Source organism: Nylanderia fulva, unplaced genomic scaffold, assembly GCF_048542155.1.
Source record: "Nylanderia fulva isolate GAGA-0341 unplaced genomic scaffold, ASM4854215v1 Scaffold15, whole genome shotgun sequence".
NCBI classification, from domain to species: Eukaryota; Metazoa; Arthropoda; class Insecta; order Hymenoptera; family Formicidae; genus Nylanderia; species Nylanderia fulva.
The window spans coordinates 1,985,524-2,010,868 of NW_028189730.1; the positions used below are offsets into that span (position 1 = coordinate 1,985,524).

Consider the following 25,345-nt stretch of genomic DNA (forward strand, 5'->3'; position numbering starts at 1 on the left):
TTCTATAGAGAATAGATATATTATAAATATTCAATAATCTTATTAACACATTATGTTTTTATAATTATGTAATTAGTGTAATATATTAATTATTCGGGAAATTATTTATTTATTTATAAAAAGATGTACTTAAACTTTTACAGTTTGTTTCTTAATCACTTAAATGATGTATCGGTGCAAATATGTTTAATTTTGATAGATATTAAATTCGCATTCAAATCTGTCTCCGCTAAATGTCAAAGCATCACTAACTGTTTATTTCATCCTCTTCTTCTCACTGTATATCCGGTTGAAAATGCATTAGAAATATATACACATTGAACGAACAATGTATCTTAGATGTTTAATGTTGAGGTAAGAGATAAGAAGAAAAGGGATTAACAATTTAACAGTTGACATTTAGCACAGCTCGATCTGAATGAACCCAGATTTTTTAGGTGAAGATTTTAATATCAATATTTATTAGAAAAATGCTCTGTATCTAATACTATAAATATTAGATAATTTCGCAAGAATATTGATATTTTGAACTGTTATAAGAAAAGAAATTGATTTATCGTAAACACTTAATTAACATGTCATTTATTTTAATTAAAAAATACAAGTTAGTATAAATAATTATATATAAAAATATATAAAATATTCCAAAGATTATCATCTATATGCGATTATTTATATGCGGTTAATATTTTAACTTTATATTTTTACGCGCGTTGATATTTTATTTAATACGTTTTCTGATTTTTATTTAATACATTTTGTAGATAAATATTTAGTTGGCTGATAATTAAAAAATATCAAAGTGATATGAAACATTCTAAGCCTTCGTTAGAAAGTAATAGAATAAAACATGATCTTAGAAGATAAAGCTTAAAGAAAATTCAATGTCTCTATTATGTTCCCTGCATAGTATTTTGTCTTCTCATCTGTTTAAGGCTTCCATTGATTTTTCACGAAATAAATGTATCGCATTTTGTCCCCCTCAGTGGATTTTTACAAAAAAATAAATAAATCTATAATTAAAGAAGAAGAATGAAAGAAAGAGAGAAAAAAGAAGAAGACATTTTATAATAAATCGCGAGGGAAAAAAGTCATTAATATTCAGATTCTCAATAACTTCTTTTTTTTATTTCTTCATCGCAATCGTCTTCCTTTCAAAACTTTGCTGTCGTCATCTAAGAGTTTAAATATTTTTCTCTTTTTCTTTTATCTAAATAAATATATATCTTATGCTTTATCTTGTGCGTTACAGTGTCTTACGTATGTAAGCACCCCCTTATTTCGGTATCGACTTGCGTATGTGTGTATATACAATATATATATATATATATATATATATACAATATATTTATATAATATATAAATATATATACAATATATATATTATATATTATATATATATTTATATATTATATAAATATATTGTATATATATATATATATATATATATATATAATATATACGCACAATATATTTATATAATATAATATATAAATATATACACAATATATATATATATATATATATATATATATATATTATATAAATACACGCATTTATATAATATTATATATATATATATATATATATATATATATATGTATTATATAAATATACGCACACATACATATACATATATATAAGTATGTATATAGAGCAGATGGCGCCGCGAATGTCTCCCGTCGTTCACGCGTACAGTTTCCTAGCCCCATCCATTCCTGGCTGCGCGCCGCGCCGCACCACATCGGGGTTTCTCAGTGCAAAACCACCCCCGGAGCTGGCGTTATCGGTTAGCGCGCGCGACGATATAAGCCAAACCCGACACTCGGCCGATTACAACAAACTTTGTCGCAAAACTTACCAAGTACAACTTCCGGCGACCTGAAGCTGAAACCTCAAAGTTCGTTCAAGTACGTCGAACCGGAAAAAGTCAGTTTTCGATCTGTCGCGATCGGTATTTTTTGTTTTAGCGCAATTGCACGTCTTTTGGAAATTTAGAAAATTATTATAGCGATAGACTAATTCTAAAAAAAAAAAAAAAAAAAGCAGGATTTAAAACGGCAGGATTTAAAAGACAATTCCGCAAGACGCCAAACTTTAGTTCGCCAAGTTGAAGTATTCGGCGGCGAACGTATGGAATTCGACGATCGCGCGTACTTTCAATACTCGATCTGTCGGTGATCAGTGCAGTGTTTTTCGATTTAGACCCATCACGGAATTCCTGGGATCTCGATGAAATACCGTGAAACTTTTGATGTACGCCACCATATGGAATTAAGAAAGTAGGACGAAGACAAAGAATAGAGGAATAATGCAATAATCGATTAATTGTACGATTATAATAATGTAATAAAATAGAGGCGAAGTGTATAATTAGAGAAATGTATGACTCGCTACGATCGAGCAAATGTAATAATTGACAAACGAATGGTACAATTAATAAGGGCAAACCTCAATTCCTCAAATTTAAGTGAACAGCGATAAACGAGTCTTGATAAATCGAATATTTACATTATCCATCATTGCATCTTTACACTGCTCGATCGAAAAGTTCTCATTGTCAGTGCGATATTTTATCCCCCAAAAAAATGCCGACTTTCGCCACGTGGTAAATCAGACATATATATAACTACAAAAGTGGATAAATAAAATCATCAAGATTACGTGTGAGATCAACGTTTAATTCGTATTTTTAATAAATTTGGAGACGAATCAAACTGACACAAGAAGTAAAAACATCATCATGTCAACATCCTTCTACACGGCCGATTTTTTCTCATCCCAGGATCTCATCGATCCTTGAGACTTCTCCGAGAGTCGAAGGAAAAATTCGAAAAAGATGACACCGTGAAGCAGCGATGAGCGATGCCGATGAGAGAATCGTCGATCGTGGAAGCCGGTCGTTCGACAGGGAGCATGAACTTGACGAAAAGAAAATACACCCCCGGCATCCTCGACGTCGACGACACCGGCCGCAGGATCCCCAGGACGAGATCAGGATCCCGTTGAGGCAGAATCGAGCTTACGTACGCCTAAGTCGCAGTAAATGTGTGCAACGCAGTTCCTATTTTTCTTAATATCTCAGCCAGACCGGTCTAACGTCGTCCTCACGTGCTGATCGATTCGCGTCGAATCATAATAATAAGAAATAATAACATGGGGCCGAATCTGACGAATGTCAGCGCTCTCATCAACTGCAGCTCGCCCTTCGCGAGCGAAATCGAGGAGTGCAAGAGGTACGTAGATTATAATCACGAACTAGTCGAAACCATCGTGGTGGTGGTGGTGCCGCTGTTCTTCGGTATAATCGGCATCCTCGGTCTCGTCGGGAATTCGCTGGTAGTCGTGGTGGTAGCGGCGAATCCCGGAATGAGGTCGACCACGAATATTCTCATCATCAATCTCGCCGTGGCGGATCTCCTGTTCGTTATATTTTGTATACCGTTCACGGCCGCCGACTTCGTCCTGCCCTACTGGCCGTTCGGCAACGTCTGGTGCAAGATGGTTCAGTACCTGATCATCGTCACCGCTTACGCGAGCGTTTACACCCTGGTCCTCATGAGCCTCGACAGGTTGGTGCGTTCAAATTATTCCTCCGATTCAACAGGATCGCGAAATAAAACTTTAGGTATTTTACTTATAGATTTTGGGTCGCTGAATCCAAATCCGTAACCCATCACTAGTCTGGTTTTTTTTAGGTAATTAGAGAAAAGTGCAAAATTTGAGGGAAAAGAATTCAAGAGCTCAAATTTTTTTTAATTATTTTATTTTCTAGAGATAACAAACAAAAATTCAAATATTTTGGAAAACTTTAGGTATTTTACTTATAGATTTTGGGTCGCTGAATCTAAATCCGTAATCCATTACTAGTCTGGTTTTTTAGGTAATTAGAGAAAAGTGCAAAATTTGAGGGAAAAGAATTCAAGAGCTCAAATTTTTTTTAATAATTTTATTTTCTAGAGATAATAAACAAAAATGCAAATATTTTGGAAATATACAAGTGAAAATCTATCGATCTAATTAATTATAAACTATTTATATATATGTGGGTGATGGGGCTAATGAGGTTGGTTCCCGAAATATTTTGAATACATTTTTTTATACAATTGGAATTAGGATAAGTTTTTTTAATAGATTTTAGTAATCTATATTTTTTAAACACCTATCCTAATTCTAATTGTATAAAAAAATGTATTCAAAATATTTTGGGGACAAATATTCGATAGATTTCCAAATCGATAGATTTTCATTTGTATATTTCAAAAATATTTGAATATTTGTCTGCAAAATTCCTAGAAAATAAAGTTATTAAAAAAATTAATTTCTTGAATTTTTTCTCAAATTTTGCACTTTTTTTCTCAATTATCTAAAAAACTAGAAGTGATGGAATAAAACGGGTTACGGATTTGGATTCAGCGATCAAAATCTATCTAAGAAATACCTACTCTGGTTTTAGAAACAAAAAAATTTTAGTTTGTGTAATTGACGAACTGTCAAGCTGTGTGTAATTTATTGGAAAACTTCTTGAGAGCCTTTTTGATGTTTGATTAAAAAACAATGTTGTCTGCTTATATTGCGTGAAACACACGCGTAATATTTCATGCAAAACTGTCGGATGTGTCCGCAATAGCTGTCAACAAGTACGAAACAAATGATATATACATATACTTAAGTCGAGTATAATGTAAATTTATTCTTAGACGAGAGAGTGAAAAAACCGAGCATTTTTTTTATTTCAAGCACCAAGCAAGATCGTTTGCATTTTTAATAACGTGTCTATTTTTTGCCGAAGAGAAAAAAAAGAAATTGCTGTAAATAACGTTCGTCGTCATTATTGAAGCCAGATTAATAATTCAATCATGAAATATACAAATCGTAAGATATTAATAATTTTGAAATGTGTCATTTGACGACGCGGAAATGCTTTTATGAGGGCACAGATGTTTTTATAAAAGCGTTCTCTCGCACAGATAGTAATTCATTTTTTTGTAAGCGAAGAATGACTTAAATTTATTTATATATTTCTACGGAATTTGTTATCTCAATCTCTTTAGAAAGCGAGTGCTTTAGACGCGAACAAACAATTTGAAATTCTTATTCTTACTTTTCTTTTCGATGTATATCCCTCAACAAGTAAGAGCATTCGCTTCGTTTTATTTGTATAATCGATAAAATGGATTCGACGTAAACGTAAACGACTTTTAGAATATTTAATACAGTCCTTTTTTTTTCTCGTTACAATTCTAAATAGAATAATCATGCAAAATAATAGTTTTCTGAAGAAACTTCTCATAAAGTACCTCATTTTTATATAATTTCGGCAAACTTTTTGTAATTATATATTTTTTCTTAGCAGATATTTGATTAGACGTTTTTTTTCTGTAAATTGCATATTTAATTATTTAATATTCATAATTAACTTCTGCTAAATAATTTACTTAGACAAGTCACTGTATTATACTTATCTGTATTAAAGCGAACTTCTCGTGTAATTGGTCAAAAGACTAATTCAGAGGATATGCGTTTCCTTGGGGCACTTTACTTCAACATGATGAAATATGTAAATTCTCTAAGGATATATATATATATACATATATATATGTAAATATATTTCTTGTGATCAATTACTAGAAAATCTTGTTTGAACTGAACACTAAGAAAATTACATATTGAATTAGTCGGTATAAAAGTTAATTAATGGTTTAATTAAATATTATTAAATATATATATATATATATATATATATATATATATATATGTATATATATAAGCTGCAGAGAAAGAACGTCTTACCCAATTATCTCAAAAAAAATGTAGCGACAAGGAAAATTATTGAGATTATTTAGATTATGAATAAAATTGAGATTCTATAAATTTCTCGAGACGGCATCCACTCTGTAATTAAGATAAAAATATGTGCATCTTTTTTTAAAAATTGTTCAATAATTTCTAAATTTATTTGATATTGATAAAATGTATCCCTTATCGTGCATGCAAATTTCTTTGCGCTATTATTTTTTCATCTTTAAAAAAATCTCCACTATTGTTATCTCGTGTGTGTTCTGATATATTCAGACGGCCTTTTAACATAAACTCGTCGTATAGCAGCTTCGCGAAGCGCTTCGGGCTTTTTGAACGTTTGATATTTGATCGTCGTCCAGCTTTGAATCCCGATGCGCGCCAGCAGTTTGCAGAATACGGGAATATATATTCGTTTGATACATTCACCTATCTCTCTCTCTCGGACAATTTGAACATGCCAATTTCAGCGCGACGTAGACCATTGTAGACGTTCGACGACGTCTAACTCCTCTACCTCACGGCGATGCGTCCTCCAGCTTAATCGACATACCCCATAGTACAGTGTATGAACTAGATTAAATCACCGCGAGTTATATTCTCTCCCTATTATTCAATCTCCGGTAATTGAGATGCAGTTCTGCGAAATGATTATTATTACATCAATAGCCGATATTGTATACATTGTGCAATACGTATTTGGATTATTAGTTTAGATCGTGCACAAGTTTATTACCTTGTATTATTATTCCAACATTTTTGATAATTTGTTTGATGAAATAAATTAATTATATATAATCAAATTTATTCGATAAAGTAACTTGTTAATTATGTACATGTAACGCGTACAGAATATTCAAAATTATATTTTTATATTTAGTACTTTTCTTTCCCAAAATAGTCAAAATTTGGACGACTATTTAAAAACACTCTTGTCAAACAACAATTGTAATTCACTTGAAATAAGATAAATTATCGTATATAATTATTTATAATATATATGATAATGTGACACAAAAAAATGATTAGAGATTAATACCTAATCAAAACATCACATACCAATGCTCAAGCTCGTATGACAATAAAAACAATGATAAATTATTAAATTAAGGCCATGTGTAACGAGCAATACGATATTATTTTATTATTGAGAAGAAAATTCTTAATTTGAAATAATAATTATACAAACGTTTCGAGCTCTACTTGCTCCTCTTCAGTGCGCAAAAAAATAGTGATAATAAATAACGATAATAAATAAATACATAAAATTCTAATAAAAAATCCGCAATGCATAGTCAATATAAGTTATATAGTTGAGTCATAGTTAAAACGCAAAATATATTTACAATGAATTGAGACCATTAAAATAGTTCAACAAAGTAAGAACCCAATTAGAAGCAGAATGATTTGTCCGGTTATTCATAAAATATATTAGAATTATTAATAAAAACTTGGAGTGACACTTATACATTACTCCAAATGAACCACTTATCGTTATTTGACGAAAGTCCCTCGATCTGGCAATGATTATGTTCATCCTCTCCAAATTATTTGATATTTGTTAAAATTGGTTTGCAAATATTCAAAAAATTATTTTAAAATCTTCGATTTTATTTAAAAAAAACTTATTTTTAACATAAAAATATATTTGAGTCTACACTAATCTGAACATGTCTGTACTGTATCTATATTGGGGTTCGAGTATAATGAAGATTGATTCGGTATCGTGATGGTGTAATGGAATGTAAAACAACTCTTCGAACTTGTCAAAGCTTTTATTTTTCTTTTTACAGGATAGTTAGAGCCTCCTCGATGTGTCTTATCCATCTTGATTAACGCCTTAAAGATGCGCGAACAGTCAATCGATCTTCTTTAAACGATCCTCAGCATCCTACTTTGAATCAGAACGAGAATAAAGTAAAACTAAACTTAACTCAAGAAACTTCTCGGTTATTTTTCATCGTCTTTCTCTAACCTTCTTCTCCGAAAGCAAATATGTACCGCATGTTTAAACTAGAAATTATCTCCAAGTTGCAATTTTTTTAACTGATCCTCGAGGCAAGAAAACTGAACTTCTTAAATTGAGCGTTTTAAGGATTTTACTTTTATAGGTTAGGTTAGATACTTTTAGAGATTATAAACTCGTGAAACCTGATCGTTTAAACTTTAAACGCTAAATTTCGAAAAAATAAAGAAATGAAAAGTGAGAGATGTTTTCAAATTCATTTCTCTTCTTCATTATTATATTCCGTATCAAACTTTGTCGAAACGCTATGGGAGAGGGTTCCCAGCAAACACAGTATATAAATGTTATATACTTAAGCATGTTACATGTAACGTATATGTTAGTTGTAATTTCCCACTCATAGATGTAACATTTTTAATATTACATATATATATATATATATATTACATTGTAGTTATATTGTCATTATATCCCAAGATGTAGTTATATTGTCATTATATCCCAAGCACTGACTTATCAATATCAAATAGCACATTGATGTATTGATAAGTCAGTGCTATCTTGGGATATATAATGACAATATAACTACAATGTAATATATATATATATGTAATATTAAAAATGTATGTATAACTAACATGAATGTTACATGTAACGTACACGTTATATTACCTGTTATATTCCGTTTTATTATAGCAATGTAACAATTATATATCGGTGTTTGCTGGGTTTAGAACCTCAGAGGGAGAAGACTCCCCTTACAACAGATTAGCAAATCAAGCTATATGCTAATGACAAAATTTGACAGCGACAAGCCGTGTCAAGATAAGACATTTCTTCCGCAGATATCTGGCGGTGGTGCATCCCATTACCTCGATGTCCTGGAGAACCGAGAATCACGCCATATTGGCGATCGGCGTCACGTGGGTGATGATCCTGGCTCTGTCCACTCCCGCCATTGTGATCCACGGCGAGGTAAGGACACGAGATCCGGCACGGATCAAGTCCTCGTCCCCGAACGGACTTCCTTCACCTAGTCCCCGTGTACGTAGATTCGCTACGTGTTCCAGGAGGGTGACGATCCGATGCAGAACCTGACTGCCTGCCGGGTCCTGGCACAGTACGACTGGATGACCTTCCAGGTGTCCTTCTTCCTCACAAGCTACGTGCTGCCCCTCGTGCTGATATGCATCTTTTACATGTCCATGCTGATCAAGCTCTGGCGAGGCACCCGCGTCAGCACCGAGAGTCGACGCGGCAGGAGACGCGTCACCAGGCTCGTCTTCGTCGTCGTAGGAGTCTTCGCCGCCTGTTGGTGTCCGATACAGGTAAAGTGGTTGTTGTTTATCGAGAAGAATCTCCAATTTCCTTGTTCTCGTCGATATCTGTCATCCGGTACCATATGGTCGTACGTGGTCGCAGGTGATACTGGTGTGCAAGTCCTTGGACGTGTTCCCGTACACCACGATGACGATAATGGTCCAGATAGTCAGCCATATCCTTGCTTATACCAACAGCTGCGTCAACCCATTTCTATACGCCTTCCTGAGCGATAACTTTCGCAAAGCCTTCCGGAAGATTATCTACTGCAGACCGAGAGCGGAGCCGAATAATCGGCTGGGACCAGCCACGAGGACAACGAGAGCCGCGAGCAGCGGCGATATTCTTTAGAGGTGAGGAGGACAAATTGATTTTTTTTCTCCCTCTTCTTTTTATCCGCAAAATGACCGATTGTATCGATGTTCTAAGATGTCTCTCTGTACATGTCGCAATCGAGGTATCACAAACTGCGATTGCTCTTCACAATAGACCGGGTATTTTCTTTTAGCTTCTGGCTTTAATCCTTGAGACATAATATTGGTCTGCGTGTGGACTCGCTCTATGTATATATACATTATATGCTTCTATTGTTCAACATATAATTTTCTCGTTGATGAATATTTCTTTCCTTGCGATACCTTTTTTTTTTTTTTCATTACATTCTCTCTCGGAGAATTCGGAATTAAAAATTTTCCGCGGTCCCTCTTTCTCTATAAACGGTATCGATTTCTCCGTCAGAGCGACATTTTATCCGGAGGTTATATATAAAACGATTAGGGATCATCGTTAAGGATTCTGGAGTATTAAACATGGGCGAGATTTTAGGATTCCACGCGGGAATCTTTCAATAGTGCAGCATGTTACCCATCATCTTCGCCTTTTCCCTCCTTCCTCCGATCTAAATTTCTTCTTCGGAAGAGATGACGAGCCGGGGAATTCGTGCCGGGGCACTTAACGACATTACACGATTTACTTGGCTCCAGATTCGGGCCCGCTCGGGTATGCGCGTAACAAAATTTTCCTCTTTCCTGCTTCTGCTCACTTCTCGTCCACCCTCCTTCTCCAACCCCAACCATCCCTTTTCCCACCTTCTGCGGCGCAGCGTGGCGTATTGCCATTAACACGGTGACATTTTCACAGCTAGTTTACCCTGGAATACCATTTTCGTCTGTCCCTTCTGTACGCGGATATCGGGGATAGGGATAAAGAGAGATAGAAAGAGGAAAAGTGCGAGTGCGGGTTTAGTGACAAACGCAATTTAATACCGCGAGGCATTAATGTTAAGTAAAGGCGCTGCTGGGAAAGCGGACAGATAGAATAGAGGGAAAATTTTCATTTAAAACATCTTCCCCGCATACGTTGCAAACGGGAGCTCACTTTACTAGAGGAGTGAGAGAGAGAAAGAGGTAGCAAAATGCTTCGCTACAGGTACATAATAATGACTGAAGTCTCTTTTATGCGGTGAGCTCAAATATATATATATATAGCTCTGCGAACTTACGGGAAAAAAGGTATTAATGTATATCTGAACGATAATATTTTCTTTCTTCCTACCTTTTGTCTTACGTAATTGTTATTATGCAACGAACATTTTCATTTATTGTTCTCTCACGACGATCAATTTGTTTAATTGTGAGAGGAAATATCGCAGAATTCATTTTCACAGCCAATTTTCCCTCTTCGAGGTGTGAGAATACATTACGAAGTGACGCCATTAATATTAATGTATGTAAACTTTATTTAACGTTATTAATATTCCTTTATACCGTTTACATATACATATATTTGTATGTTTTCGTTTTTATATTTTTTCAAGTTTCTTCGCTCTATTCTCTCTCTCTCTCTGAAATTTACAGATCGCGCCGAATATTGTACAAAAATATATATATATACGGATCCGCTCGTGGCGTATGCGAAGTCTTTATTGCGGTGCAGCATAGATAGATGAACGAACAGGATTTATTACCGCAACAAAAATTTCCACCGTGTCTTTGTTCTTTGATTTATTTGCACTCCGCATCGTTGGCAATCGCTTATACATCGAAGGCATTTCCGCGGGAGAAAAAAAATACTCATCGCGACACAGCAAACAAACCTTAATCAGGCCAATGCGTGAGAGATTGATGGCTGACCGAAAATTCAATTAACCATTCCTGTGATACACCTAGCCATGTTATACGTTATGCATTGTCGTTTTTATACCATAACGATTCTCCCTTTGATCCCTTACCGCGTAACAACCGTCATCTTTTATATTCCCTTCTTTTTTCCTCTCCAATATCTCGTATATATCGACAGAAACGATATAAACGAGTGGAAAAAAAAATCGATAACGAATATCGTACGACGTATTGCATTCTGCTTTCGGAATACCAATGATATGGCGGGATTTAAACGCGTGATATTAATTAGAATTAATATAGCGATTGATCGTGTATTTGCATTGTGTAACTTGCCTAAAATTGCGAGACGGCACGTTTCGTTTGAACTGGTCGGAATTATCAATATCCCTTTGCTTTTCAGTCCGTTAAACAAGCAGATTCATCGACGAAAGCCGAAGGATATTGCGGAGTTTAATCCGAATTGACCCTTGTATTAGGCTCCCTTTGTTGTATACGATATATCAATACGAGTATAATATAATGAGTTTATGGCACGTATAAATTTCTCCGAAAGAGCTTCAATATCGGTCGAATATTAAATTAAAAAAAAAAAAAAAAAATTATTTAAGTTAAGTTAGGTTAGATTATAGGGGAATTAAGGGAATACAGTCGCTGTTTTATTTTACCAACTTTAAGTTAGGTCAGATTTACTTTTTTTATTGAATATACACATTGAAAAGTCCTCCACAATGAAAGTGATAATAATGAATGGAGAGCGCTGTCCTGCAACTAATTTTTGCTGTTTTATGCCAAGACATCGATTCTGTGCACGCAAATATACATACGTAATTAATTCAAGTATGAATCTTTTGATACAGGCTTTTAATCTCATTTTTATTACTTCTGTATTATTATTTCATGTCATCTTTATTGGGAGCGCAATATTTTGTGCACAAATAAACTGCAGAACTTTTGTATTAAATAAGTATTGTTACGAGCTGATACAAGAAAGGCCGATAAAAAAACTATAATTTTTAACTTTTATTGTTTTTTATACGAAATTACAACGCTCCCCGTTTATTATTATTAGTACAATACTTTAATTGTGGAGAAGGATTTTTCAATCTGTATAGCCAATAAAAAGAAAAGCCCTTGAACTCAAAGTCGGTAAAACAGTTATGGTCAGCATTCTCTTAATATGCATAAGAAAAAAGAATACTTTAAAAAAGAATAGAGAAAAGGGACGTAATTAGACTACATGATATAAGATAGTAGAAGGTTTGATCGTAAGTAGGTTAGAGGGTAGAGAGTAAAAGTAGAGCGTAAGAAGAGGAATGAATGAGTAAGTGTGATATAAATGAGGATAAGAAAGTATTGTAAACCAAGTTCGCTTCTTGACTATAAGTTTGAAGTGAATAAAGATTATATATATATATATATATATATATATATATATATATCCATATATATATATTATCAGTACTTTAATTGTGGAGAAGGATTTCTCAATCTGTATAACCAGAAAAAAGAAAAGTTCTCGAACTCAAAATCGGTAAAACAGACATGGTCAGCATTCCCTTAAAGGGGAACACAAGAATTAAAGATCTCAACCAAAAGATACTATTCCTAATAAGCAAAAAATGGATTTTTGCAATAACTGACGCAAAAGACATCGCGTTAGGTGCTACAGCTAATATATATATATATAAATTATATGGAAATTTATTTAGTTAATATATAGAGATTAGAGTCAACGTAGCAACGATTTTACGTCAATTATCGAAATGTCGTTACATGACTTTAAGTCAAGAATACATAATACATATGTCTTCTCGACGCTGACGTCAAGTGTCAACTGAATAAAGATCGCAAGGCAGAAGCGGATAGTTTCGAACTGTTTGACTACTCAGCCAGATGGAAATATCCGTATTTTATACGGACGAGACGTTTCTAAAAGGATAAACGATATTCCTTCCGGATAATCGTCCGGACACCGGAAGATGGTTTCCGCGCAAACAAAATGTTAATCAAATAGATTTGCGTACGCAACGGGACGGTAATTCGATATCCCGACGATTCGATTTCTCGACCAAAACGTTTCGCGCGATATTAATACGGCTTTCTATACATTCGCCCGTCTCGGCGAATTTGCTTTATCGTATAAACAGATCGCTGGATCCAGGCTAGATCTGTCTGCTCAGGCGTGACTTGTACTTTGCTCCGCTTTTATCTCGTGCTCTATATTTATTTTATTAATAGATTTCGAAGGAAATCACATACCGGGATATGGGAAATTAATTTAATGGATTTGAGGAATTATCTACTATTTTTATATAATACGCGGAAATTTAAGATTTTTTTTCGCTTAAAAGATCGCCTCGCCAAACTTTTTAATAAATATACATTTTACCTTTATGTGAATTTTTCCGCGAAATGACGAGATTACATTTCTTTTTTAATTTCGAAAATTTAATCCCTCTTCTCTCTAACGATTTTTAAAAGCATTTCTCAATTCAGTGCAACTTTATAATACCGTACAAATATATATTACATATACTTTTGTGAAGCGCGGCTAAAAGTGAATGATATAATAAGGCATTTGCACTTTCCAAATTTAGTCCGTATTGATTAGGAATACGATCAGTGTAAATCCGATTTTAATGAGACAGTAATAATTTCCGGCGCGAATAATTTTCCGCGTTTTATCTCGACAATCATGACGATATTGTACTCTCGTAATTCGCTTCGCGTAATTAGTCGTTGAAAAGCTTCCAAACAAATATTGATTCGGTCTACGTAGCAGAAACTACGTCGGGAACCATAATTTCAAAGATGTCACAGAAAAAAGTTGTCGCCATTGCACGTGATAAATGAGAATTGTTTGGCAAGGATTTGGAAGTGTATATCATACGGGGGCTCTGACATTCTCATGAATTGGTAGATAGGATGTGTCTACTACATGAGAACCGTCTCGTGACCCTCATTTGTATAAATTTAGCGAGATGGAAGTTGAAAAAAAGTACAATATTTTTTTATTGCTAGATATTTTTAGTAAGAAAAAATAAAATTTTATAAAAAAGCTTACAAAATAATATTTTTAAAAATGTATACTTAAATTAGATTGTTTTTGCATGTTGATAAATAATTGTTTATTGAATGTTGCATAAAAACAATTATAAAATAATTACGAAAAAATGAATTACAAATATTTTCGGTTCTACATTATATCCCTTGTACATGCGATTTATTTTATAATTTTATTTCGTCACGATCCAGCAATTTCTCACAGATCAAAACAATCGAAGCTTATTAAGCTCGTTTTACTGGCATATTTCCGACATATTAATTATTTTTTTACTTTATTGCGTAATCGTCTTATTAAAATTCAATTTATATCTCTTTCATATAATGTTGCGGCCTATTTTAAATTTACTCGCAAACATTGATTGCATTTCGTTACATATATATGTATCTGTTGAATAAACGAGAGCATATCGTGTTTCAAAGTAATGCGAATTAAATATAAAAACTCAAGATTATCAAAGAGCCTTTATATACATACAGAATGTATTTAATATACAACGTTGGAATAAATTTTCCGCGAAAAATCCAGCGTTTTATGCGCAAAAATTTAATGAGAGCGCAATACGGAGTGCAACGATATGCAAATTCGATGATATGCACACAGATCGATATATCGCGAGAAGCTCGATCGACGGTGTCTTGGTAAGGAATCGAATCAAAGAGGAAGAACAGAGAAGGAAAATAGAGCCAAGAAGAGCGAACCACCAAGGGTTGAGAAGTAGCGCCAGCCGGCTTCTTTTGCTCTCTCGACGAGAAAAGTCTTCCGCTTATTTCACGGCGCGGCCTACTTTCGGAAACCTTTCCTCGTCTCCTACGGGAATTACGTCGTCGAGAAGATCGGGCGGAGACTCGAGTTGAAATCGAAGCCTGGAAATCCTGGGGAAACTCTTTGACGTGTTATAATCGAGAGCGCGCAAATCACACTCCGATCATCGCTTAAATCAGTTTCTCCTTTTAATTCAACGAACGACGGGAAATCGAAATTTTTGTAGATTTTCAACGAAAGAACGAATATTTTTCAGACGTGCTTGATTTCATGATTCTCTTGCAATTTTTTTTTTTTTATACGCGGCAAGAGAGACAAAAATAAGGAAAATATTTATTTAATTATCGCAAAAGTAATGTATATTAAAATATTTTATATTTAAAATATTAAAATATTTATATATGTATAATTATATATATACATATAATATAATATATAATTATATATATATATATATATATATATATACATATACATATACAATAATATAATTATATATATGTATATATACAATATATATATATATATATATATATATATATGATTATATCATTATATAAATGATTTAATATTTTTAATTATATATTATTAATTTAAAATATTAAAAAAATATATATGTGTAGGCATTTTTTATAAAGACGTTAACCGACGATGAGATTAGCTGATTTACGTGTTTTGTTTGTCGACCTCGTGCCGGGTACTTATTTATTTGTAATATTTATTATTGAAAGCGTTCTAAGCGATCCTTTGTTTGTCGAGAAAACCGAAAACACATCTCTGCGCGATGAACAAAGGTAATTCTGATTGGTCCGATGTTTCGGGTAGGGAAGGTTTTAACACCGGGTATAAATATGCCGACTTTTTGGGAATCGACAGACAATAGAGAACCGAACAGAACAGATCATATCTCTCTTCCTCGAAACATCGAACGACGGCGAAAACGGCAAGATACGACTCTGAAGAATTGTCGACGTGAAGACGTGTAATATTCACAATTGCACATTATACATATACATACTATCATTTAACGTTGGAATAAATTAAACCTTTGGTCTATCCCTTGAAACACGATATCCTAATCGAAACGGTGAGAGAAACATTCTATTTCTCTCTCTCACGCCCATCAGACGCCTACATATGTATGTTAAAAAAAATATTAAAGGGATCAGAGTAGATTCACGCGTAAAAAAATCCAGCATCCATATGTCTTTGCATTAAAATGTTTTTTACTGTGTTACAGACGTAAATTCTCTCACTGGCGACGGCGCGGATCGGCGAATGTCTACGATCTATAGGATATTCGGTGTTTTGATGTCATCTGGCGATTAAGTGAAAAGACACGTGTGTTTTTAATTCTTCAAATCTCCGCCAAATATATACCACCCACCCATCCACCCACACACACACTTCATGTTCTCTCAATTTCTTTTTCGACAAAATAAATGCTCCAAGGTGAGTATTAGAAATAATAATAATAATAATAATAATATTAATAATAATAATTGTTGTGAAAGTATGCGATCGCTTGAGAACAACTTGTTAACGGCGTCGAGATGCAACAGCTGATGGTCACAGAAAAAGAGCCTATTCGTATCCGATTATCTCGTATATCATCACATCGATATCGTTTCTCTAAATATGAATGGATTTCATATATAGAGGAATCTATAAATAATATATAAATTCGAGAAACTCGCGAATCGGGATATTCCGCGAGTGCGAAATATTACGAAGTCTTAATAAATGTGTAAGAGAAAGAACGCGGACTCTCTCGTATATCCTCTTATCCAGGACTGTTAATTCGAAAGATCTCTCTGTCAGGATCATCGTCAGGAAATTACACGTCCGAGCACATTGTAAAGTGTATCAATAAAGACATTGAGATAATCCGTATCTCGTTTGCCCGCATTATTGGAGTAAAGGAGAAAAGGAATTTGACTGACGCTTTTCTTTATTAATATCCAACTAAATTCGATGTAATTGAAAACTTTTTATTTACCTCGTTTATCGAATCTAACGAGAATGAAAAAGGAGCTACGCACTTTAAAATTAAATTATTTAAATGCGAAGAATAATTCGCCTTTCCGAGACTTTTAACTATCGATCGAAAAACTTTTATCGAAATAATGTCACGATTTATACTTTGCAGATAACTGGACGGAATCAGATTTATGGAACGATGATGTCGGGAAAGAAATTAATTCGAGCTTTTATATCGAATGAAGTAAAAGCTCGTTCCTCGATAATGACACGATTTATTTTAATTGTGTCCCTTATTTTCTTCTCGACACTAAAATATCTTCGACAGTTTGCTGGCAAAATTTTCAAATTGTTGATAGATATCCTAAATATTTAAGCTATTAAATGTAAAAAAAAGAACTAATTAAAATCTTTTTATCCGAGGTATCGTGAAACAAGAAAGAAGTCGTTTCATTACGTTGGACAAATGTAATTTTTATCGGTGCCGTAATCCAATATTTGCACTGACCGATTCGGAGCGACCTTAAACTGTACACGGACGAGGGTGTAATGAATTTCCCTTTGAGCTAGATATGCAAACGTGAAAGAGAAAGAGCATCACCTTTAGCAACGCGAACAAACGGTTTAACGAGACGATGGGGGATGATTTTAAGTAGATAGGAGTTAAAAGAGCTAATGATCGGCGAACAAAAGGAAATCGAATCGCGCTTCCCTCGAAGCAAAGATTCTCTTTTTCCGTAAATTTAATGTTCCGAGGAAGAACCGCGTTCCTCCGTCGACTTCTCTCCACGTAAACTTCTCGAGGATTCGAGAGAGAAAGGGAGAGCGAATTTCCGATAATCGCATTAATAAAGTTAATCGATGTGCGAGTCGGTGTCGCGCTTTATCGTCGTCGCCGGATCTGAATTCCACGATTCATAAGATCTTTGATTTCTCTCTTTATCTCTCTTTTTCTTCCTGGACTTTCAAGATTGCAAAAACCTTATGGATTTTTTACGGATCTCGGATGCGTCATTCAAAGTGACAGAAAGATAGGTGGCATGAAACGGAGGAATGATCGTCGAGCATTGAGAACGGAGGGTTCATCTTCTATTTTTGTCCCTCCTCGAACGATCGTTCGAGCTTATAAATTCGCAAGATCAAGGAGAGACCCCGCAAAAAAGAATTTTTTAGATAATCAATTATTTTCATTTTTTTTTCTTCGTTATTTTTTTCTTTTTCTTTTGTCAATGCAATTTTTTTATCTTTTTATCGATGTATGGGTACCCGCATTTCAACCTGGTAAACATTTTTTTTATATATAATAATATCAAATTATATAGAAATATATAAAATTATACATATAATCGCAAAATTATATATGAAATATGTCCATACTTAATTAGATAAAAGTTTTATATATAATAATATATAATTATATAACTCAGGTAGCAAGCGTCAAAATGACGTCATTCGCTGTTAAAATGACGTTAAAATGACACCATTTTGACGTTTAATTACGTCAGTTTGCTACCTGGGAAATATATATATATATATATATATATATATATATATAATAAATAAATATTTCTTTATATGTATATATAAATATATATGTTTCATATATTATATAATTTGACATGATTATATATAAACCCTTATAATTTATAAAATTATAAATTTATAAATTATAATTATATAAATTTATAAATTTATCCAAATCTAAATTTATAAATTTATCCATTTATAAATTTATAAATATGTCCATTTTTATACATAATTATATAAATTTAAATAATTATGTATAAAAATAGACACATTTCATATATAATTTTACGATTATATATATAATTATACAATTATTTATATATAATTATATATACAAAATTTTTTACCGGGACTGCATGTTTTGGACACATTGCACTGCGATAATTTCTTTATAGCAGCCGCTGGGCATCAAATATTCTTCTTCGTTAGATTTTAAAAAGTTTACGAGTACAAAGTTTTTGTATTGTGTATTTTGTTTCGGGCGAAGAAAAGTTTCAACACTATTTTAACATTTAAAGTTGCTTTAGATATCTGTTTATTGATAGAAGAATTAAATTATCTCTGTTATGTAATCAAAAGTTTGTCACTTTAATCGTAGATTTGAAGTCTGCAACTCGAGAAAAATCTTGCGCAATTAATTCTGAAGAGATGAAATAAATTTTTACCGTAATAAAAAGAAGTATCCATTTGTCTTATTGTTTATATAAAAAAAAAAATAAAAGAAGCACATCGATACTCACGATTTCTCGTCATTCTATTTTCGAAAGGCATTCGTGTCTCCTATTACGCTGTCACATATGCGCGATTATGCGTAAATAATGCGGAAGATATTATTACGCCGAGTAGCAACGGTCAGAGAGCGTTTTTACGAGTGCGCGTAAAATTAAATGGATTTTATATGGTTTACGAGTGCAACACGCGACGCGCATAAATATCGACTCGTCTTTCGTAAACGAAAAGAGAACTGCTCCGGGGATAGGGAGAGAGAGGTCGTATATGTCGCCGAGGACGACTAAGTGAAATTACTTAACATTTTCGCTCGTCTAAAAATTAGTTTGCAAACATTCACTCATCCCCATGCAAATATCGTGAAGACAGGAAACATAAATTGAGATGAGATTTGACTTGTGAATTTGTGTTTGAATTTTATTTTCGAAAGTACCCAGGTTCTCTCTGGACCGAATAATTCCTGCAAATTGGAATTTATTTATTTTTTTTTTTTTGCAATAAATCGTGGCATCTTATTAAGTCGAGATTGAAGAACAAAATCTGTTGAACATCTGATAATCTCACAAAAGTTTCTTTTGCCGGAAAAAAACTTGCGATAACAACTTATCAAGACAATTTTATATTGTGTATTATCAGTTAATTTTCCTAGATTCTATGGAAAAAATTAATAACTCCTTATTTCGCGCAGAAATTAGGTAAAAAAATTTTACGCGATAACGCGCAAAAATCTTATCTCCGACAGTTTTATTTTTGTAAAACTTTCTCCCCTCGAGTTCTGCGTGAGATAAAAATCTGCGACACAAATCCTTATGCCAGTCGTTGCGACGTTAGTTTAAATTGCAAATTGCTAACTCGTCGAGTCGGCCCGCGATCTTCGTGAAACGTTAATGAGCCATAAGTAGAAACATATGGAGCAGCGAGTGACAGAGAAGGAGAGATGTGTTTGCGTCCTGTTTAAAAAAAAAAAAAAGTCAAAGGGGAATAACTAGAGAAACCGTGGAAAGAATTATGTGTGTGGAGGGGAACGAGGCACCTCAAATGGTCGAGAACATTTTCTCGTCGGGTGAAAGGCAAAAACACCTATCCGTTTGCTCTCTTTTTCTCTCCTCCTCGCATTCCCTTTTGCCGGAGGATCGATGAACTCTTGTCGTTGCGCGAAACAATGAAAGGGGAAGCGGATGGGATTCGTATACCGTGTCTTTCTCTTTCAGGGAAAGATGAGAAGCGAACTGAGCCCGTTCCCCTGAGCACCAGAAAGCAACGATCTTCCTTTTCCATGATCCTTCAGACGGACTATGCGCTTCAACAGTATCATGTCCTGTTTGTTATCTATTTATTATTCGCCCACAATGGGGAGAGACGGGAGATAGAAATCAATTAGGTACCGCCTCGCTCGGGATTACTTTGTTTTCCCCGATTACACGTGACTTTAAATGTCAAATTAATCATTTTCAATCCTTTATTTCATTCCGGCATCTTGATCGTCAATTGGGGATTGCACTAGTTATGCGAAGGAGCTAACTCTGGGAGAGAGAAAAAATTTATTGCAGAAAGATATTCAAATGAAAAGAAAATGGATTTTATGGAGAGAAAGAGAGAGAGAAATTAAAATTTCCTAAATTTATTAACGTGTACACTTTGCATATCGCTCATCGGACTTTTGCTTCTTGGTAACTTTTTCTTTTACACGGTATCGCAGTGAATATTTAATCGTTCGATCTTTGTTTAATTTAACTTTTAATTTTCTTTTAACGTGATTTACAATATAGGCAGTCTTTAATACTATCCCCTAACCGGAGATGACAATAATGGAGAATTAACGGGCTCTCTCAGAGCCCACAATGGCGGTTAAGTACTTACGGATACATTCAGTTATCGGATTATTCCGGCTAACGGGATTCCACCTCGGCACGTTCCAGGGTTGGGAGTGCTCATGGCATGATCATCGGCGTCCATCCAGTGATCGATTTATAGCTTCTAGTTCTACAGGTTAAACGAAACAATATTTAGCCCTTATGTCACTGAACAATACCTACAGGTCCCTACAATTTTAAATCGTGTTAGAACTTTTCTCGACACAAAATATAAAGAGTCTCGGAAATCTTCTAAAATAACGAAAGAATGCTCAACAATTGGTATTCGGATATCTTTACATTGAGGGTGAAAAATTATGCATCCAGTGATTGATTTAAAAATCCTAGTTTCATATGTTAAACAAAACAATGGGTTTGTTCTTTATTGCTGCACTGGTTCACCAGTGCAGACTGTTGCAGTAAGTTAGAGTAAAACAAAATATATTTGTCTCACTTTAACTTATTGCAGTAGTTCATTAATGAAGTAATAAAGAACAAACCCAATATTTAACCTTTCTAACCTAACCTAGGACAGAAGCCGAAACATTAGGTCTGTTCGTTTTGGCTACACTGGTCACACTAGTTCAGAGATTGTCTTTTTTGCTTGACATTGGAAGAAAAAAGATAACCTCTGAATTAGTGTAGCCAGTGTAGCCAAAACGAACAGACCTATCATTTAATTTTTCTAACCTATTTTTCTCTACTCTCGAAACAAATTATAAGGAGCCTTTCTCGGAAATCTCCTAAAATAATGAAAGAATGCTCAACAATTGATATTCGGATATCTTTACATCGAGGGTGAAAAATTATGCATCCAGTGATTGATTTCTGTGAAGATTCTATAGTTTTATATGTTAAATGAAACAATATTTAACCCTTCTAACTCATAGGTTCCTAAAGCAATTTTAAATGTTAAAAACGTGTCGGAACTTTTCTCCGCTCCCGAAACAAAGTATAAAGAGTCTTTCTGCTCTTAAAATAATGAAAGAATGCTCAACAATTGGTGTTTGGATATCTTTTGATAAAAGGGTAAAAGATTATGCATCCAGTGATCGATTTGAAGCTTCTAGTTTTATATGTTAAACGAAACAATATTTAACCTTTCTGTCACTGAACGAGCACTTAAGTTTGTAAAGCAATTTTAAATGTTAAAAAAGTTTCAAAGAATTTTTCTTCGCCCCCGAAACAAAATATAAAGAGCCTTTCTACTCGGAAATCTCCTAAAATAATGAAAGAATGTTCGATACTCAACAATTGGTATCCGAATATCTTTACATTGATAAAAGGGTGAAAAATTATGCATCCAGTGATTGATTTAAAAATCCTAATGTTATATGTTAAACGAAACAATATCTAACTCTTCTAATCTATAAATTCCTAAAGCAATTTTAAACGTTAAAAACGTATCGGAACTTTTCTCCATCCCCGAAACAAAATACAAAGAGCCTTTGTACTTGAAAATCGCCTAAAATAATGAAAGAATATTCGATGCTCAGCAATTGGTATCCGGACATATCTATACATTTATGAAAGATAACTTCGGAGGGATTAAACTATCTCTTTAAAATCTCAAAAACGAGAAGGACTCGTCCGATGAAATGACCTTTAAAGGCGGTTATCGGGTTGTCGTTTTTTTTTTTCGATTAAAGGTATCTCGCTTATAAAGGAAGATACAGCTGCGATCTGTAGGAAACACGAGGAGAATCTCGCAAACGCATCTTCCCTCTATATATACATATACCTTCTCGCTTTCAACCTCCTTCGAGCCAACTTATCGCGCCCACGCCGTTTAATCTATCCGGCCATCTCTATTCGACGCGACGCGACGTTCTATAACGCGAACGCTGTAACAATGACCTTATTCCATAAATTCCAGACATACTCGAGCGTATAAAAATGCCGGCCGTTTATGGCGGAACGCGTACAGAAAGACGGCCTTTCATCGGCTATGCGTTATGTCCAGTTACGGGCCACAACCCTCTTTCAAAGTCATAAGCCCATGTCGGTTTAACCAGTTACGTTGATCCGAAGGGATGATGAGTTGGGGGATGAAGGTCGCGGCAAGTTTTTATTAACTCGGTACGAGCTGCAACCCCAAATTCTCCGCATTTCTCCTCTTTTATACGGATTTTCCCGAACCGATATAGAACCTTTCTTAGAAACTATAATGTCTTTTCCTTATGCTGCAAGCGATTTAGAATCCGGAGATCTTTGCGGAAATGAATTCTAAAGGTTCCACGCAAAAGAGAGTATAAGGGAACAAAAATAATTTACTCTTTTTCCTTTTTACTTAATCCCAAGTGAACTTTATTAAAATTTCGACTTGAAATTTCTTGTCGGAGACAAGATATTAAAGAGGAACGAATGGATTAAAAAAAATGTACGCGCTGTCAAAAACTTTGGAAGGCAGCAATTAACTGCGCGAGAATAAACGATGCAAGATTATTACGTTTTTTTGACAGATACTCGCTCGTGTTTACGAAAATTGGGGCAAGGATTTTCTATGTTCTGTACTTCAAGGAAATAGAATCTTGGTTCCTGGTGAAAAATGCACGTCTGGGAAAACAAGGAGCCAACAATTCCGACGAGATTTCTCTCGCGAAGAACCGTTTTACTCAAAGTAAGCAAAGATTGCTGTCGAAATTCAGGATTCTGGCAAACTGAGAGGTTTCTTCTCTTTCTCGAGTGTGTGCGAGATATTTGATAGCTACCGCGCAATCAAAGATCCGGGAAAAAAGTTTATCAATTATACTTTTCTCTGCATATAGTCCTATATTATTTATTTATATTTATAATTTAAATACATATATATAATTTTTTACATATATATATTATATGTATTATATTTATATATTATATATATTATATATTATATTTATATTATAATATATATTATAACATATATATATATATTATATATATGTATAATATATAATATATATATTATATATATGTATGTTTATATTATATTAATTATATTAAAATATAAATAAATTAATTTACTTGTCTTTAACTTAACATATATTGTATAAATACTTTTTGAGCAAAACTTGTGTAAGAATTTACATTTGATTTTTCTTTTTCTTTTTTCTTCTCCCTCGGAGCAGCCATTTGTATTGATATCTCACGTGAGTTGGCCGCAAATAGATATGAATGACGATGCATGTGGGACACTCTTGACGATCATCTCACGTACGTCAAGATCGCTCGAAGAGTTCGCATAATGAGAGTAATAAACGTACACGCCTCGCGAAATTATTCTGCCAGCGTAAACGTCTTCTCGGTGGTTAACTAATGAAAACGGGGCTAACGAAGCTAATATCGCGTTAATGAAATTTTATTTTCCTTTCGTGCAGTTACCTTCGATACGTACAGGTAAGCACACAATCGCTACGCAAGAAATACTGTTACAGGGCTTTCAGAATTAAGGGAAGACGTGTAAACTCTCGCCGAGTATAAACAAAATTTATAAATATCGATGATGGTGAACGAAAATTACATAATCGACAGTAACAATAAGTGCATATGTGCAACGATTTCGAAAGTTATAATTGAATCGCGATCGCGTAAACACCTCGTGCGAGGCGATGAATGGTTCGTTCGTCAACGAATAACGCAGTAATTTCGAAAAACTAAAATAACCATTCGAGATTAGATAGAGCCGCTTTATACGGCTGGCAGACTAAATAGACCAAGTGTGTAGCGAGTTACGCATACACATATAAATATATATGTATATTCCCCAGATGCAACACGCAGCACATGCGGTTGGAATGGCATGACGACGATATTAGGTAAGTGGATGAAATTCGCGCGAGTTTCATCCCTTATTCCCTTATGAGAAAAGGAAAGGAGGAGGAGGCAGGGTAGGATGCTTTAAAAGTACATCGCGAATGAAGTAGTCGTTATTTTTAACTTTAATACATTTATTTTATTCTTTCTTCTATACTGAGAAAAAATATTATTAAATTAATAAATATTTATTTCAATATACTGCCTAACAAATCAGTTATTTGAAACAAATAAATATTTATCTGTTTTGAAAAAGATTTTCTTATATCAAATAGGTAAATATTTTTCACATCAAATCAATATTATTAGTTTATAAATGATTTATTTAGGCAGTAGGTATTGAAATAAATATTTATTCAAATTCAATATATTTATTTTCAGTGTAGGTCAAACCTATTTAACTCTTCTATGTATAGTGACTTTTCAT

At 33.9% G+C, this 25,345-nt stretch overlaps 1 protein-coding gene across 2 annotated transcripts; it reads left to right on the forward strand.

Annotated features, from left to right (window-relative positions):
* Positions 1-1,731: 1,731 nt before the first annotated feature.
* On the forward strand, positions 1,732-16,341 carry AstA-R1 (allatostatin A receptor 1). 2 transcript variants are annotated; one of them, XM_029313239.2, is made up of 5 exons: positions 1,732-3,572; positions 8,611-8,740; positions 8,818-9,093; positions 9,188-9,438; positions 16,278-16,341. In XM_029313239.2, the coding sequence occupies exons 1-4, from the start codon at positions 3,157-3,159 to the stop codon at positions 9,434-9,436; spliced, it is 1,071 nt and encodes a 356-aa protein (XP_029169072.1). In that variant the 5' UTR covers positions 1,732-3,156; the 3' UTR covers positions 9,437-9,438; positions 16,278-16,341. The 2 variants fall into 2 exon arrangements, with proteins under 2 accessions (XP_029169072.1, XP_029169073.1); XM_029313240.2 differs by having other exon boundaries at positions 8,836-9,093.
* The last annotated feature ends 9,004 nt before the right edge of the window (positions 16,342-25,345 follow it).